General features: G+C 40.4%; 5 protein-coding genes across 9 annotated transcripts in view; all 5 read right to left on the bottom strand.

The window, feature by feature from the left end:
- The window catches only part of LOC122626629 (potassium channel subfamily T member 2), a 95,018-nt gene that overhangs the window by 77,608 nt on the left and 703 nt on the right, over positions 1-16,707 (bottom strand). For all 5 annotated transcript variants that reach the window (XM_043806952.1, XM_043806957.1, XM_043806958.1 and 2 more), the window contains one exon: positions 12,811-13,464. In XM_043806952.1, the coding sequence (XP_043662887.1) occupies positions 12,811-12,890 (80 nt within the window). In that variant the 5' untranslated portion in view covers positions 12,891-13,464. The remainder of the gene's footprint in view (positions 1-12,810; positions 13,465-16,707) is intronic.
- Positions 7,540-8,010, bottom strand: LOC122626634. The gene has a single exon (XM_043806964.1). It carries the CDS (start codon positions 8,008-8,010, stop codon positions 7,540-7,542), a length of 471 nt encoding a protein of 156 aa, XP_043662899.1.
- On the bottom strand, positions 9,681-10,283 carry LOC122626632. The gene is given in 1 exon segment (XM_043806961.1): positions 9,681-10,283. A coding segment is annotated over 1 exon segment (603 nt).
- On the bottom strand, positions 10,554-11,139 carry LOC122626633. Its single transcript, XM_043806962.1, is given in 2 exon segments — positions 10,554-11,010; positions 11,099-11,139. Coding segments are annotated over 2 exon segments (498 nt in total).
- LOC122626636 lies at positions 11,345-11,788 on the bottom strand. The gene has a single exon (XM_043806966.1). The coding sequence runs from the start codon at positions 11,786-11,788 to the stop codon at positions 11,345-11,347; it is 444 nt and encodes a 147-aa protein (XP_043662901.1).

Genomic DNA, 16,707 nt, shown 5'->3' with positions numbered 1-16,707 from the left:
TTCGACACGATTTGGCTTTTTTCATTAGTGTCAGGCTGCCAATGAATCGCAGGACGTGAAAATCGTGGAAATGCGGAAAACGCAGCTGCTGCCGACTCGTCTGGCTCATCAAAAGATTGAAAGGCAGGGCGCGGCGAAGGGAATATTCAAATGCCTAAACTAAATTGCATATTTATGCGAGTCCTGCGAGAGGAACTGCCTGCCACCGAAATACTGATACTGAGATACTACAACGAAATAAAGGAATGGAGGTGCGCTCGCACTGCTGGCATAAATTATGTAACATTTCACGTATTTTCCTTTTTTATTATACTCGTACTTTTTCATTTTTGCTTCGTTTTTTGACGGGTCGTGGCAGTTTTCCGCGAATCGCGACAATTGCCAAAAACGTCAACCCAAATTTCTGTTGTTTGCCCCAGTGACTGTCAATATTTGTTTTTGTTCATGTGTGTGCCCCGACTTTTGGGACTTTCGGCGAAAGCGTATTTTTGGTTACAAATTTTGATTGACACATCGAATTTAGTTTGAATTCTGTCCAGGCCCAAAAGTGGCGCATTTCCTGTCTGATCAATTAACTGAATCTTCCCGCAAATCCCAAGCCCCCCACGCCATACCCATTTATCCAAGCTTCGTGCTCTGCGAATCCAAGCCAGTTGCAGAAACCGAAGCCAAAATAAAAAGGAATCGCAAAGTAAAGAAATGGAAAGGAGACCCTGGCCAGCTTGCTCAATTATGCAAGGACGAAACGTGCCTGGAACTTGGTTAAAACATACACCGAGTTACAGCACAAGCCCCCTTTGGTGGACAACATTATAGGTGATGGATTTGAAATCATGCAGCGTTCATTTCATGGGCAGCGGCTCAGTAGAAAACAAAGTATTATTTTGTAGCACACTTTCAGCACTTTCAAACTGTACAGCTTATACTCTAAGTAAATAAAAGCGCATACCGTGTGTTCACTGTACTAACACGGAGACCTGCCTTGTTGAATTTTGAATAAGACTCCAAGCAGGGCCCCTAGAACCTTGGGGTTTTCTGGGGGAAAGTCGCAGGCCCGCTTGAGGGCTAATTGAACGCCATTTGGTTGGACAGTAATTGATGTATGAGTCAGCTATGGATATGCCCGGTCAGGCATTGGGGGATACTTTCCCGGGGACGAGGTGTTTCAAATGTCAAACAGGAGGGCGGAATGCTCCTTGGACTGTTTCCATTTCGAAATGTTTTGCGTTTCGCTCAATTCGACTGACAATGCATTTCGGTGTCTTGTTGTTGAAACCTAAAGCGGTGGTCCATTAGGAAATTGCGCCAAGGATGGGGAACGTAAAGAAATCAGATGACGGGGCAGTCAAGAGGTCACCGAAGGAGCAATGGACCAAAGGATGTCCTACCTGCCTGCAGTGAGCCAGAAGTGGAGGACAAACGTTGGAGGGTTCTCAGGTTGAAATGCCATGTTATTTCTCCCTGTGTACACTAGGCACGCCCACCGTCAACGCCTCCCTCAAGTGGGACCAAAGTGTAAACAAACCCGTTGTTCCACAGTGCACTTTGACACAAGTGGACAACAACAGCGAACACATCAAGGAAAATGAAGGAAAACTTTACTTTATTTACTTTTCTGCTTTTTTCTCCATTCTGCTTTCACCTCCTGTTCGATACTGTAGAACACCTTTGCTGCTGACCAACTGTTTGCTTTCACTTTCCACGGCTATTTTGGTAGCACTTTTATAGCCCCCGATGGAGGAGCACGTATTCATGTGTGTGAATGCAAATAAGCACAGACAAATGAACTTATAGTCTGTACCAGAAATTATATAATTTATAATTCTTAAAAAAAAAAATATAATGCCCCAAAATACTTATCTACAGAAAAGTATAATAGTTTTTTTTTAATAAAAAAACTATGTAACTTATAACTGGAAACTCTTAGTTAGTTTTGTAGTTCTGCTTTGGAATTAGTACCCCCACTCAATACCTAGAAAATAGTGATTGTGTGGCAAACAGAAAACGATACGCAAGTGCGAAAAGAGATGATTTCGATTCAGAAATAGAATTACATAGATAGAAATTTAAGGCAATTTTTTTTAACAAAGTTATATATATTAATAAGATGGGTATAAACACTTTTTTAAAGGAAATTATATTAGTATCTAGCTTGTTCTCTAAGACGAATCTCTGTCTAAGACGAAAGCAGTTTTCTGGCCTTAAGCTGCTACTTAAAAACGGCTTACGACATTTCAAATTGGTCAGCATTTTGTTATCAAATATTTACAAACCAAATGCTGTGATTTCTACTTAATTATGGTTTCCACGGACATGCAGATAAGTCAAACCAGTAAGGTATGTTATTTCACTTATTTATCTACAAAATTTAAAGTCAATTTAGAAAATAATAGCACGGTGGAAATTTAAACACCAATTAATCGCACATCGCAGGAAATTGTCACAATAAACATTGTTATTTAAAGCCAACCAAGTGCATCAGTGTTGCTGAACTAAAAAGGCCACAAGCCTATTTCACTCACTTTAGAAACAAAACATTTAACTCTTTGAGTATTTTATGGTTCGTCAATATCGCAGTCGGCAAATCCACCAAATCGAAAAAATTAATAACGCATCAGGTGCGTTGAATGTATATTTTTCCATTTCGCTGGCGCCCCATTGTTTTCCTGAGCCTGTCAGGCCAATTGCCGCAAAATGACAGAGCTAGCCAGAAATCCCTTTAAAATTTGCATAAATTGAAAGCCGCCCAAAGCGGTTTTAATGCCGTCAGGATTGTTTTGCCTGCTGGCCCGAATCCTGATTCAATCCGACAATCGGTCGTAGCATTCCGTCAGTCAGCCGGTCCGCAGTATCCTTCACTTCCACTTGGCTTGGCCTGATTCGATCCTGTTTCGTTTCCATTCCATCCAGAAAGGATATCCGCTTGTGTGGGCTGCGGCTCCTGGTCTATCTGCTCTGCCCACCTCTGCATACCTGATTCCCTTTTCTTTCAGTCCACGTAATTGCCAAATTTAAAATCGTCTCAGTCGCAGTCATGCATGGCCCAATCGCTAATTAAATTTACGCATTAGCAGAGTCCTGTATTCCTCTCTCACACAAACGCACACAGCAGAAGAATGTATTATTATGGCAGGAAATTGAAAAAGTCTGTATTGTTCCTTGTATATAGAAATTCGAGAAAGCGGGAGTTCGAGTTCGCTCAAGGGAACGCTATTAAATGCATCATTGACCAACAGGCGAGCTAACAAAAAGTGTACTTCGTCAGGTAGAAGAAAGGAAAAACTGGACGAAAACGTGGACAACTTCCAAAAAGTCAAGCGTTGCTCATGTTTTGCGCCACATTTGTTGGTACAAATAAAAAAAAGCTGTCAACACAAAAAACACGCATACCGCCCACACACACAGACACAAAGTCAAGGACCAGACAAAACACCTTTTACCCACACCCACACATCACACAGGAAGCAGCGAGGAAACTTTATTTATAATAGAATTTTCAGGCATGACTATACTCGATGGGGTCGATACCCCTCGATGGGGTCAGGGCCATGTAGATTTTGGCAGTACTTTAAATTTAGGAGCTAAAGTTAAGTTTTAAATTTACTTAGCTATGCTATATTAGAAACATAAAACGAGCTTAGTTACCCACTATTTACTATTAATACATTTTATTTACGGCATCAATATTCTAAAATATATTTTAGATTTGATTATTGACGAGTTCAAAATAAGTATTATAATGATACAAATACATATGAATGAGCACACTAAATATTACACTTTTTCTGCTTCCACAACAAAGCTTATATAAGTGATTTCAATATTTTTTGAAATACTTTTTAGGGTATATAAGTAGTCGTCCCGATCAAACGAACTCTTTAAGCCTGAGCCCCGTTCACTGGCTTCTGATGCTTTGCTTCTCACTGGTAGCAGCAAATTGCCTTTTTCGCACGTTGATTGATTTTGGAACTTTTACTTTGAGCAGAACTCCCTGAACCGCCCCTTAAAGTCCTTACTTTCAGCACAAAAGTGGTAATAAAATGGGTGCAATTCGGATGCCACCGCAATTGTTCGACTCGGTTTCGCCTCGGCTGACCTCCATCGATCCTGGCCCATCGCCATAGTATAGTTGCTGAACACATAATTATTTATTTACGAGTGTTCATTCATTGATGAACACAAACGCTGTTTATATTGCTCTTTTGCCCTTCGGACCGATTTCAAATGTGAGGGTTCAGGCCCATTCACCTCGCCCGAAGTGCGGCCTTCTTTCACTTCTTGTTGCCAGGTGTGTAAAAATAGCCAATGACGTTGCTAAAGTTGGGAACGGAAACATTCAGGATAACCACTCTGCATGCCTCTTCGCGCCAAATTTGTATATATAAAACTAATCCTATGACCGTGAATTGCAGTGGGAATAAAACATTAAATGGGTAAGAAAAGAAGTCGCTTAAAACATAACCGATTTCTATAATGCGACTATATAAGTCTACATTCGTTGGGAATAAGTACATATTATCAATTAAGTTAAGTACACTTTAATACTTTTAATATTCTTCGCTAGCTAGAGGATAATTGGAATAAGTTTCAGACTGTGGCGCTCTGCAGAAATCAACCGGCGTAACTTTATATTTACTCGGAGGATTAAATCACTGAAGCCGTCAGCCGTCGGCACAAACCGCCAGTCTTAATAGCGGAACACTAGGGGTCCTAAATTTAGAACTGTATGCATAATGCACACCATTTTACAAGCATTAATGCGACAGGAGAGCCTCCAAGGACCCTGCGGCGTGTACTTCATGTATTCGCAGACATATCCATTATTGAGAGCGCAATGGCAACAGCCTGTGGGTGCGTTGTACACAATGCTATTATAATTATAGTCGTGTGGATTAAGCCAGCCAGCCAGCTCCACCACCCTCGTCACTCAGCTGAGCTCCTCGAGGATTAACCTGGGACCGTTTGGGGCATGTGAGGAACCAGCACCTGTCCAACCTGTCATAAAGGGGAGCCGACCAAATGTGCGCAAATAACGTTCATAGGAATTGAGTCTACTTATTACCCTCCATTGGAATAAAATTTAGGTAAATCATAGATTAGTTGTGAGCAATTAATATCTCGAGAGCTAGGTGGCGCTTTGCTTCTAGCAACCCTGCTTTAGTTTTCACTTCCGGACTCACACGAGTTCGAATTTCCCTGTGAAAAGGCGCATGGAGAGAGGTATCTGATATTCGCGACAATCGACAAAATAAATAAAATACTTTTTTAAAAATTAATAGATTTTGTATTTACTTAAGTCCGCATAATGGGAGGACTTATTTAGGAAAACACATTAAAAGGATATTTTCATAGCAAAGCATTCAATCCTATGCAAAACGAGTTTCTTTAATAAGCGCTAGTCTGTATGCCCTTTGATAAGTACGGGGTATACAACTAATAACTGGCAGGCAGCACTGCAGTTGAATGCTAGTGGAAACTAGAAAAACGAGCAGCGGAGGAAACGATTTACATAAGTTATTATGGTAAACCACACAAGTGTGTCGGCTCACGTGAGGGATGTGTCCAAAAGATGTACGAATGTAAATGGAAAATGTCAGAAGTTGTATTTCACAAACAGGCCCAAACAAAATTTCCATATTCTCTGCTAAACAGCATAATCAGCACTAATGGATACGCTGAGGTATTTGGCGAAGGCCATAGCTGCACTTTCGATGCGGACTAACCAAGTCAAGAGAGAAAGTGCCACCTATCAGGTGCTCGCGGGAAAATTGTGTTAAACGTGCGAAAGCGTGTAATGTGCCGTTACTCAGCCTGGAAAAGCATTTTCCCAGATTTTCTCGCATTTTCCTGTGCAAACTTGTTGAGGGCATTACCCGCTGTTACTTTCATATTTTTCTTTGGGCACTTATGTATAATGAGGAAGTCTTTGGGCAAAAATCCTTTTTCAGAAAAGGTAAACAAAGGCCCAGCTGGCTTAATTGAACATTTTACTCATGTTACGCAGTGAAAAATTGTGTGCACATTTTCCAAATCATTTCAAGGGCGCACAACCAAGAACGTTGGTCGTTGGTCGGGAATTTGTTTGCTAATGAAGCCAAAGTGGATTGTATACGGTACCTTTAAGTGACGCGACCTCTGACCTTTATGAGCAGGTCGGAAATGTTATATTTGTGCAGGAATGCGGACAATTTCATCTGTTAACGAGGACCAACAAATTGCCAACTGGCTCGGCTCGAACGTGCGGCTATTAAAATCAGAAATTCCACAGCCATTTGGAGGGGCAATTAAATATTCTGGGCTTGGACCCCTCCTTGAAGGACGGATTAGGCCGTAAAAGTGTTGTAGTTAAGGAGCCATAAATCATGATCTTGCAATGCTGTCGTCAACGCTCACAAAACAAAAGCGCAATTTCCGCGTACATATTAAATATTTCACATAAAAGTAAAAGGGTTTTGCCGATAAGGTTTTACACTGTGTCACAAAGCCTTTAAGTCAATCCCGAAAGTCCTTTAGGAATAGTGGACATCTAATGCTCTAACCCCAGGACTCAGATATATTTGGTTTTTTGAAAAACAATATACACATTATTTAACACGCAAGATTAGAATTCCGTCATAATTAATGTTATTGAATTATATGTTAGTATGTTTAGCTTGCTAACCAATTTTCTTAGATTGATGCTTTTGTCTAATTTAGTAAGCATTGAAATATGTCCTGAGTTATATATCCATTTTACAAGTAGTAAATCCCCAACCTCAAGTGACGAAGTCCTGGGTAAGTTATCAAAAGTTAATAAAATGCGAAATTGAATCCGTCGTCGAGTGGTGTGTGGAGCGAGTAAATAAATTTGCACATATGCCAGCCTTTCTGTGGGTTTTGCGGCACAGAACCAAAGGCACTAGGGGCACAGGATCGCGTCGTTTGGGTGGCATAGGTAATAGCCTTGAAGCATTGGGGAGCCATTCAACAAGCGCCGGAGCTTACTAAGCCGTTTATAACCGATTTCTGGTAGGGAATCCCGGCCAGGCAGGACGTGCAGGCATCCGTGACACAGTGAACAACCCCGTCCCCAGTTCTGGGCCCTGGGCCATGGGCCATGTGCTATGGGCCGGGCTGGGCCAGGCCAAGTGGTTGGGACTACGTGGCATTATAAAGGCAACAGCCACGGCCACTTGCGCACGTCGCAGTCAGCTGAGCAGGGAAGAGCCGTGCGAAATTGGCAATGGCTGGGGCGGCCGGGCTTATAAAAAATTAAAATGTTTACGCTACATTAAATGCAAAGAAGGCATTGCCGGCGAATTATGATTTTGCGAGTGCCAAAACGCACACGGGCGTCCCACACGTTATGGCACCTCTGGGAGTGAGTGGGAACCACGTTGCGTATGAGCAACGAGTGCGCACTACGCTGCGTATGAGCAACTTGCGAGGCGTATGGTCCTTGTGTGCGGAACTTATGAAGTAATGACTGCTAACTACACGGCCTACACTCAACTCAACTCAAGCAATTTGCACAGCGCACCACCCGAATTGCAAATGTTTTTATTTGATACGCACAATTTTATACTTCCACAACATTTCCATGACGAACGGCGCTCGACTTTCCGCCATTCTCACACGCATCGACAGCTGAAAGCGTCCAGGTGGATGGATGCTGGGAATTATTGAGACCGTACCCTCATTTTTCAGGTAGTAAACCTTCGGCTTGATGGGGCACTTAAAGTAACTGCCATTGACCACGAGGTGGTTGTAGACCTCGCCAAACATCTTGAACAGCAGCGGATTGTTTAGGAAGTCACAGCCCTTTAGGTTCTCCATCTTATAGAAAATTCTCTGGGTTTTAATCACTTTCACTGTAATATCGATGGTGAAAGCAGGTGCCAGTTTGACCACTCGAAAGGTATAAAGCAGTTTCGTGTTCGGAACCTTGCGGAAATACTCAACGTAATCGTGGTCACAGTTCGTCTCCAGAGATTCCAGGATAAACTCTATGTTGCCCTTTTTAAAGACCATTGGCTAAGATAATTTTGGACACTCTATTTCAGTACACAAGATGCTTTTAAATTGCGCCTACCTCATTTATTGCTAGTACTGATAGTATGCAGGTCAGCCGAAAGAAAAGAATAAAACATCCAATGAAAGCCATCATGTACCTACTGACCAAAGGTTTTTTTTCTGACCACTATTCGACTGATGAGCAGTTAATTGCCCACCAATCCAATTAATGATTAAAGATAAACATGATTGGCGTAATTAATATAAAACTACCAGACACATTTGTTCAGTACTTGCCTAGGTACATGATACATGCTGTGCATAAATTATAAAATTCTCATAACAGCTTATGTGTAATAGTGGAATACAATTATTAGAACTTTTGGACACTTTTACCAGTTTGGATTACCAGTTTCTCGTTCTTAAGATTCAGTATTCAGGCGCTATTAGGCGCTTAAAAAAATGATGTGGACCACCAGATGATTACAATGTTTACCGAAAGATTTGAACAGCACGGATTGTTCAGAAATTAACAACTGTGTAACTTTCTATTATTTTAAAAAGCGTTTTAAAAGCGGTTACCAATTTTAACACCCGACCTTACGAAAATACTCCACAAAATCTTGATCATATTAAATTTTTACCGACTCCGAAATGAAATCCGAGTTGAAATTTAAATTATTTGATTGTTCGGTCTTTTTTGCAGACTGAACGACAAGAGAGAAACGCCACTGAACGCCAGGGAGCTGCACCTGAATAAATGTTTATATTTTTTCCACCACGATTCGAGTAATGGTATATTAATTGGCCACAATCCAATCGTTCAGGTGGAAAATAACTTAATAACTTTTACTTAATACCTTAAAGAGAGCGTTTTATTTATTAATGTTTAATTTTCGCGCATACAAAGTTTAAAGCGAGGAAATGGCAAACTACATTTATATTTCAATACCCTTAAACTGATTTTCAATCAGAACTTCCCTAAAGTAGTGAATGGCAGTTCAGGCAACTACCAGACACTTCCTGCAACTTCCTTCACACATTAGTAACTTTCTCCTTAATGACCACAAACTGCACAAACTTATAAAGTGCTCACACAGCTGAAATGGCAAACGTCTTTACTCAGTGCGTACAATTTTATACTTTCACCGCAGCAAATGGGCCTTTTTGGCTTCTTTATCCGCATCGTTAGTCGGAAGCGTCCAGGTGGACGGACCCGTGCCTTCATTTTTCAGATAGTAAACCTTCGGCTTAATGAGGCACTCGAAGTAACTGCCATTGACCACCAGCTGCTTGTAAATTTGGCCAAATGCTTTGAAAAGTAGAGGGCTGTTCAGGAAGCGCCGAGCGCCAAATGTTTTTCACCATAAAAATATTTGTTATGTTTTTATTACTTTAAATGGAATATCACTGCTGAATCCGAATAGTGTATAGAGCACCAAAGTTGGCCAGGAAGGAAAAATATTTCACATAATAGAGGTTTTATACTTGTCTTAAAGAACTATAGGATGCAAAACATGTTTCCTTTTTTGAAAAATGTAAAGTAAGTGGGTATAGAATGAAAAATGTGAAGAGCGTTATGGCATTCCAATTTTAAAACTTCACTGATAATCTACAATCCCGTTCACAGTTTTTACGAAGAAATTAAACACTCATAATATTTTAGATAGACCAAACTGGAAATTATTTTATTTGATGCGCACAATTGTATAGTTTAGTAGCGTTTCCATTACAAATGGTTTACGACTTTCTGTCATTTTTACACGCATTGATAGTTGAAAGCGGCCAAATGGATGGACGCTTGGTATCATGGACATAATGCCGTCGGTTTTCAGAAAGTAAATCTTCGGCTTGATAGGACACTTGAAGTAACTGCCATTGACCACCAAGGTTTTGTATGATTCGCCAAACATTTTAAATGCAACAGGATTGTTAAGAAACTCGCAACCCTTGAAGTTCTCTATCTTGTACATAATTCGATGTGTCTTAAGCACTTTAATTGTTATATCGATGGTAAAAGCGGAGGCCAACTTTACGACACGAAAAGTATATAGAACCTGAGAGTCGGGCACTCTATGGAAATATTCCACGAAATCGTGATCACATCTTGTCTCCAGCGACTCTAGGCGGTACTCTGTATTACCCTTTTGAACGGCAGTTAACTGCGGAAATTAAAATATTTCACTAGACTTGATAAAAAACTTGAAGGCTGAGATTACCTCATGTTCTTCTACGAAACACAGTAAGCCAATTAGGCAAAGATAAAAAATATGACCACTATTGACAGCCATGGAACGTCAACTGGCTAAACGATTTCAGGTTGATTTCAGGTGCTATTGATGAGCTATTAATCGACTTCAAGTCCAATTATTCGAGATAAAGATAACTCAATAACAAATGCGGAAAAAACCAGTTGCGGTCATGCACAATTAATACTAATCAAAAGAGCTAGATGTACCTCTTCTAAAGAGGGTAAAACTTTAATAATCTTTATATGCACGTATTATCCTAAGGTAGTATTAAATTAAAATATGACTCTTTGTTTCAGTGAAAGCCCGATTTTATTTAATTCGAACTACGCTGTATACCCACAGCATTTCCATCACAAAGGGGTCCCCACTCTCGTGCATCCTGACGCGCATTGTGATTTGGTATCTTCCAGGCGGCTGGAAAGCAGGCAACATGGCCACGGAACCCTCGTTCCTGATGTAATACACCCCCGGCCTGATCGGACAACTAAAGAAACTGCCATTCACGACCAGTCGTTTGTATACAGTTCCGAAAACGCGATTCATCAGGGGATTCATCAGGAACTGGCAGCCGTCAAAGTTATCAATTTTGTACATCACTCTCTTCGTCTTCACCACCCTCACAGCGAAATCGATGGTGAAGGCTTTAGCCAGTTTTACTACGCGAAAGGTGTAAATATCCACCTTGTCGGGAACTTTTTGGAAATACTCCACAAACTTGTGATCGCAACTGGTCACCAATGATTCCATGATAAACTTGGAGCCTCCTCTTTTGAAAACTGGCGGTTGCTGTGGTATGTGAAGAAAATCAGTGTTCATTTGGTTACTTTATATTGATACTACCTCCTGATCCACACCTAAAACGACTGCAGCGATCCATAGAAAGCTACACAAACATCCACCGAAACTGAACTTCATTTTCAAACTAAACGAACAAACCATAATGTCCCATTAGTCTGGTCTTCCGAATATAAATGAGCTAATAATTGTGACATCTACAGGTTTTATTAAGGGGAAACATGAACAGTCAATGTTTATGCCGACCGGGGGATTAGTTTTCCAAAATGCTTGTGAAATAAATTATACAATAAGGCAAGGGAAATTCATATGCGCCTAACACGATATCGCCAGATGAGCTCTACGAGCAGATTGCCATCCTTTTCAGCCTTTAGTCTGACAGTCAATCGAAACACTCCAGGTGGATGAAACATGGGCACCTCGACTTCTCTGACACTATTGCTTAGGTAGTATACACCTGGCTGGACTGGGCATCTAAAGGCCGTGGAATTACCCACAAATCCTTCATAGATCGCCGAGAAAACCTTGGACATCAAGCGATTATTTAAAAAGCTACAAATGGATAAGTTTTTGATATTATAAATAGTTCTGTTTGAGTCTGCGTTCTCAATTCGACTGTCCAAAAACACGTTTTTAAACAGCTTGGTTGAGTTAATCATCATCATCTGGGATTGTCCTGGAACCAAACCAAAGTATTCTACCATTGTTCTATTGTATTTTAGTTCCAAGCCTAAGCACACGGCTCTCATTTTCTGCTCCTAAAAATAATAATATACAATGTACAATGTTTTCAATATCCAATGGTAAACAACACCTTACTTTCGCCTTTGATCCCATTGTAATCAAGCAAAGAGTAACAAATAATGTGGTAGATATGCTGTGGTCAATCATTGGATTATAACTAAATTTACTGAGCATTCACTGAAAGCTGCTCGACCCAAATAAAAAATATTTAAAAACTCATAACGATTATCACAGTCATTTCGTTATGGCGCTGAATGTGTAGAATAGCGATATGGTTTTCAGTTTTTATGGTTGAAGCTCACAATAGCTAAATCAAATTATTCGCGACCCCTTCTCTGCCGTGAATCCACTTCAGGTTTTTGTAATTTCGTGGCACTGAATCGGCACTCAAACAGAATGGCAAGAGCTGCAGATATTGATTGGTTTCGGGGTTCTCCTTTTTAGACAGGTTTTTATGCGAAATGTTCTACTTTTTAAAACAATTGCATCGGGGGAATGGGAACCGGTTACAAAAATGGCTACGCTGCGTGTGTTTGCTTTATATATTGAATCAAACGAATTTTTCTTGCAGGTTTTGCAGTTTTTAGAAGCGGATTAATGTTTTTCATACTGAATACCCTTTTTTGCCACTTCGTATTTAAAAATAATAAATATAAAAATTAAATTACAATTGTTAAGATAAAATAAAATAATAAAATAAAATAAATATACATGAAAGTGCCAACTTATTTTTACCCCTTTCGATTTTGTCTTCGTTTTATCTTGGACTTGGACTTCGAATGACGTAACGAGCTTTAAACATTCGCTTGAATAATTCAGAAGACAGGACATTGGCGTTATCCCCGCCTTAAGTAAAAATCGATAAATCGATCCCCAGTAGCGGGGAGAAAATCATTTTGCCAATTGCAGTTGGCGAGTGTAATTAAGAATCTATTTTCGGAAGCAATAAGCAAATTGTGATACGCTAACTGCTGCATCGCCAATGAGGCGTATGCGCAATGTAAATGTAATAGACATTTTCACTCACCTTTCGCCGTCATCGTTGAATGAGAAATCGCCCAGCAATAGATCTCGAAAACGATATCGCGGTTGTATGAGGCGCGACATGTTGCTATTGTTGCTGTTGCTGTTGCTGTTGATGTTGCTACTGTTGCTGTTGCTGTGGATGGAGCTGCTGTTCGTGGTCGTTATGGTGGGCACTCTCAGCTCGGTGATGGTCTTGGCCACTGCCTCGCCGCCAGTCCCCTCACTTATTTGAATATCACTAAAGTCAGTCACATTAATTAAACACTCATCGGCAGGTGCGTATCCCCGCCGCCCCAGCCGCTGCTGCTGCTGCTGCTGATCCTTATCCTTATCCTTGCCCTGATCCAGGAGATGCCTCCGTCCTGCGACGAACTCATCGTCACGCGGCGCACTTGTGCCCGTCAGCAGATAGCCGCCAGTGGCCCGATTGGGCCGCGGCGAGCGTAGGCGCGTCCACAGATTGGCGAGTGTCCTTCTGGTCGAACAATGCCCCTACCCTCGGCCCGTCCACCTCTTCAGGCTGGTCGAGTGCCCTCCGCGGAGTCCGGCTCTGACGGTTCTTTAATTAAACCAATGGCACCCGAGAATTTATTAGCATTACAACGGCCTCGCGACAGGTGCGTGCAGGTGTATCGATCCCAATTCGGACATGGCTCTGGAAGTATGCACAAAAAACGGAAGGGAAGGAAATCAATAAGGAAAGTGCCCAGCATTTATTTTACTGTGCTTGAATATTGCATGTGTATTGGGCACAGTCGATGAAGGTGCTTAAAAATATGCTATAACTTATTGCTGCTGAATACTTCTTAGCCTGGAAATCGGTCAGAAACACGTCCAAGTTATTATTACTTTAAAAAATCTACAATTTCTATTAGACATTTTTGATTTGACCGCATCTATCTGCTATTTTCGAAATCTTTTCAGCCTGGCCCATTAATCCAGTCTGTCAGCAATCCAATTCACGTCAAAGGCAACAAATTCAATTCAAACAACACGCGCAAACAAGCGCCAAGGACCAACAAACAAACAAACAAACAAACAAATAGATAACCAAACAGACAGTTAGACATATGAGTGAGAAAGGTACGAAGCTGGCCCATAGCCGCAGTATACAGCATAGTATAAAATATATATATAGATGCTGATGCTTCAGAAATCCGGGCAGCCGAATCAAATCGTCGCTCAGACAGTCAAAACACACACAGGACACAGATTGCCGGCACTTGAAGGCACTTGGAGTGCTCCACTTGTTGTTGTCTGTTTCTGAAAAATGTACGCAATTATTGCCGCTAGGAGTAAAATGAAGTGGGGGGAGGCAGTGGGTGAACGGTGTGCGGTGGGCGGTGGGCAGGTGTCCTTTGCCTTCTCCGAATGCGCTAAATAAATTTCCCGCCCGTTTGTCCTGCACATTAATTAGATTTACTCCGGAGAGAATCTACGTCGGTGTGCTCCTCGCAATTTGGCATATTTATGCGACTGGGAAATATTTCACTTAAAGTGTTTTTTAATTAGTTACAGCAAATTAGCGCTGGCGAAATTAACATATTTGTAAGCAGCATCTGGCAAATTAGTTTCCCAATTAGATTTATAGTGCTCTGATGGAATTAAAGTTTCAGTGAAAACTAATTAAAGAATCTTCAAGGATTATTTGCTAAGCCGGTTTTATGTAGGGGGCTTAACAAGATAATTTGGTTCTGCAGTTTATTTACCGAGAAGTAAAGTTGCAACGTTATTGGTTTTAAATTAACATTCTCCTCTTCAATGGATACCAAATACATGCAATTGCTTTCAGTTTTTGAACGTCGAACGCCTTAAATACAACATTTATTGAATTTGTGCTTTATTTTAAGCAAACACGTGTTTTATGTTTCTTTCTGCAGGAATAAATCTGTTGTAATCGGTTAATATTGATTTCAACATATCTGGTTGGTTAGTTTGGCCATTTGTTTGGCTGTAAATGGAGCTGCTTCCTGCGCCGTGCAAAACCCATTAAATTTCTAATCATAATTTATGAAATGCCACCGCATTGAGCGGGCCTTTATGTATTGTTATATGTATGTGGCTGCCAAGATATGCCATAATGTCTTAATTATCTTTTTGCCCGCACACAAAACGATTTGCTAGCCGACGCATAGATATATAGGATATTTTTCGGTTTTTGTGATTTATAGACTGCTCTTAGGCCCGAAAGTGAGAGGATCCTCCGAGCGGACAGATAACAAATTATTGTTTTCCATGCACAGGATGAAGGGACGCTTTCCATTATTTCCCAAAAAGAAGACCTACACTTTGCGTGCTGAAAAGGGCCTGGGGGGGAGGGGGTCAGCCCTACTTCCTATTGGTCTCTGTGGGTGTATTCATCAACAATAATTGCCCAGACCTGTGCTCCTAAGCCTTTCGCTCTCGCGTGTTTCGTTTAGTTGGCCCCAACCTTTTCTTCCTACACTGCGAGAATAATTACTTTAAAAAGGACCCAGAAAGGGCTTCTATAAAAAACCGTAAGATTTCAATTTAAGGATTAGCATTTGACCCAGACAGAAATATTATTTTAAGTAAGTTAGTAACTTGTCCAAAATGAGGTGTACACAAAGATAAAACAAATATTAAAATACTTGGTTATTAAAATACCAAAATAATAATATATTCCCCCGCGGCATTACACTTATTTTGCAGGTGCATTTTCCGCTCTTTCATTATCAACACTGTGAGCGAGGGGATTTTCTTGGCGTCTTTGTTTTTCCAAGTCTTTATTATTCTTTGGCCTATACAATGTCCCGCAAGAAGTCGTCGCCAGTTGTCTTTGTTGTTGTTTTTTTTTTACTTGTTGTTGTAGCTTTTCTTTTGGCTTTATTGTAGTTGTTGTTGTTGTTCTTGCTGTTGCACAAGTATTAACCAAAGGACCCCGAAGCTGCTAAACAAGCCGCATCCGCGGTCCCCCGACCCCCTTTTGCACATCCACTCGTTATTATTATTTTCGTTGGTTTATTTTTTTGTGACACTTGGAATATTTTATAACAAAAACTTGACCCGCTTTTCCAGAAGCGAAGGAAATCCGCATTTCCTGTCCCTTAGAACGCCACACACCTGCTCATCATCAACTGCAGACTTATTGTTTTATTTTCTGGTTGTGTTTTATCATTGTAGCTCCCCTCCCTCAGCTACATACATACGAGTATATACATACTCCAACTTTTCCTGTCGCTTTTCCACATTCCTTTAATCCCGGTTTTATTTTTTAACTTCTTTTCTCAGCTGCGCAGCGTCGCTTAATTAAAATTAACATTTCATGAAGTGCACAAAAAAACAAAGAAAAACCGTTGAGGGGGTGCAAATGCTGCTTTCAGAAAAAAAATCAAAACGAAATGAAAAGTTTGCTTAATCGTTTCATTAATATTTAAGGCTTATGGCGGTCTGATCTGTCTAACGGTTTTGGGTACCGCTGACTTTCAATTAAAATGCGATTTTACTCTTGTTTGTGCCACCTTTTGAACCTTTAAATAATCCCGAATAAGCAGTTAATTGTATTTAAATGTTTATTCAACCCAATTTCTTGTGAAGGTATTTTCCAAAAAAAATATTCCTAATTGGGTCTTTGTATAGGTATAAATATAGGTAATGTTATTTTATTTTTGGCCATTTGTTATAATGGTGTCACCTTCTACTTATAATAACTCCCATATTTTAATATCTTTAAAAACCATTTCAACATATCTATTTTAATGTATTATTGTGTACCATACATTATTGTGGTACATACAGCAAGCTACTTTTTAGTCATATAGTACGGAATAGGTAGACTTATTTAAATGGGCCACTGCAATGTTTAATTGCCTGCCTAACAATAAGCATTACTTGCTAAACAATCCTTTAATTACTTTCCACATACATTTTAAGAGGA

The sequence above is a fragment of the Drosophila teissieri genome, chromosome 2L (genome assembly GCF_016746235.2).
Source record: "Drosophila teissieri strain GT53w chromosome 2L, Prin_Dtei_1.1, whole genome shotgun sequence".
Classification (NCBI taxonomy): domain Eukaryota; kingdom Metazoa; phylum Arthropoda; class Insecta; order Diptera; family Drosophilidae; genus Drosophila; species Drosophila teissieri.
Note: the sequence above shows the minus strand (reverse complement) of the source record. Positions and strands in the feature narration are given on the sequence as shown.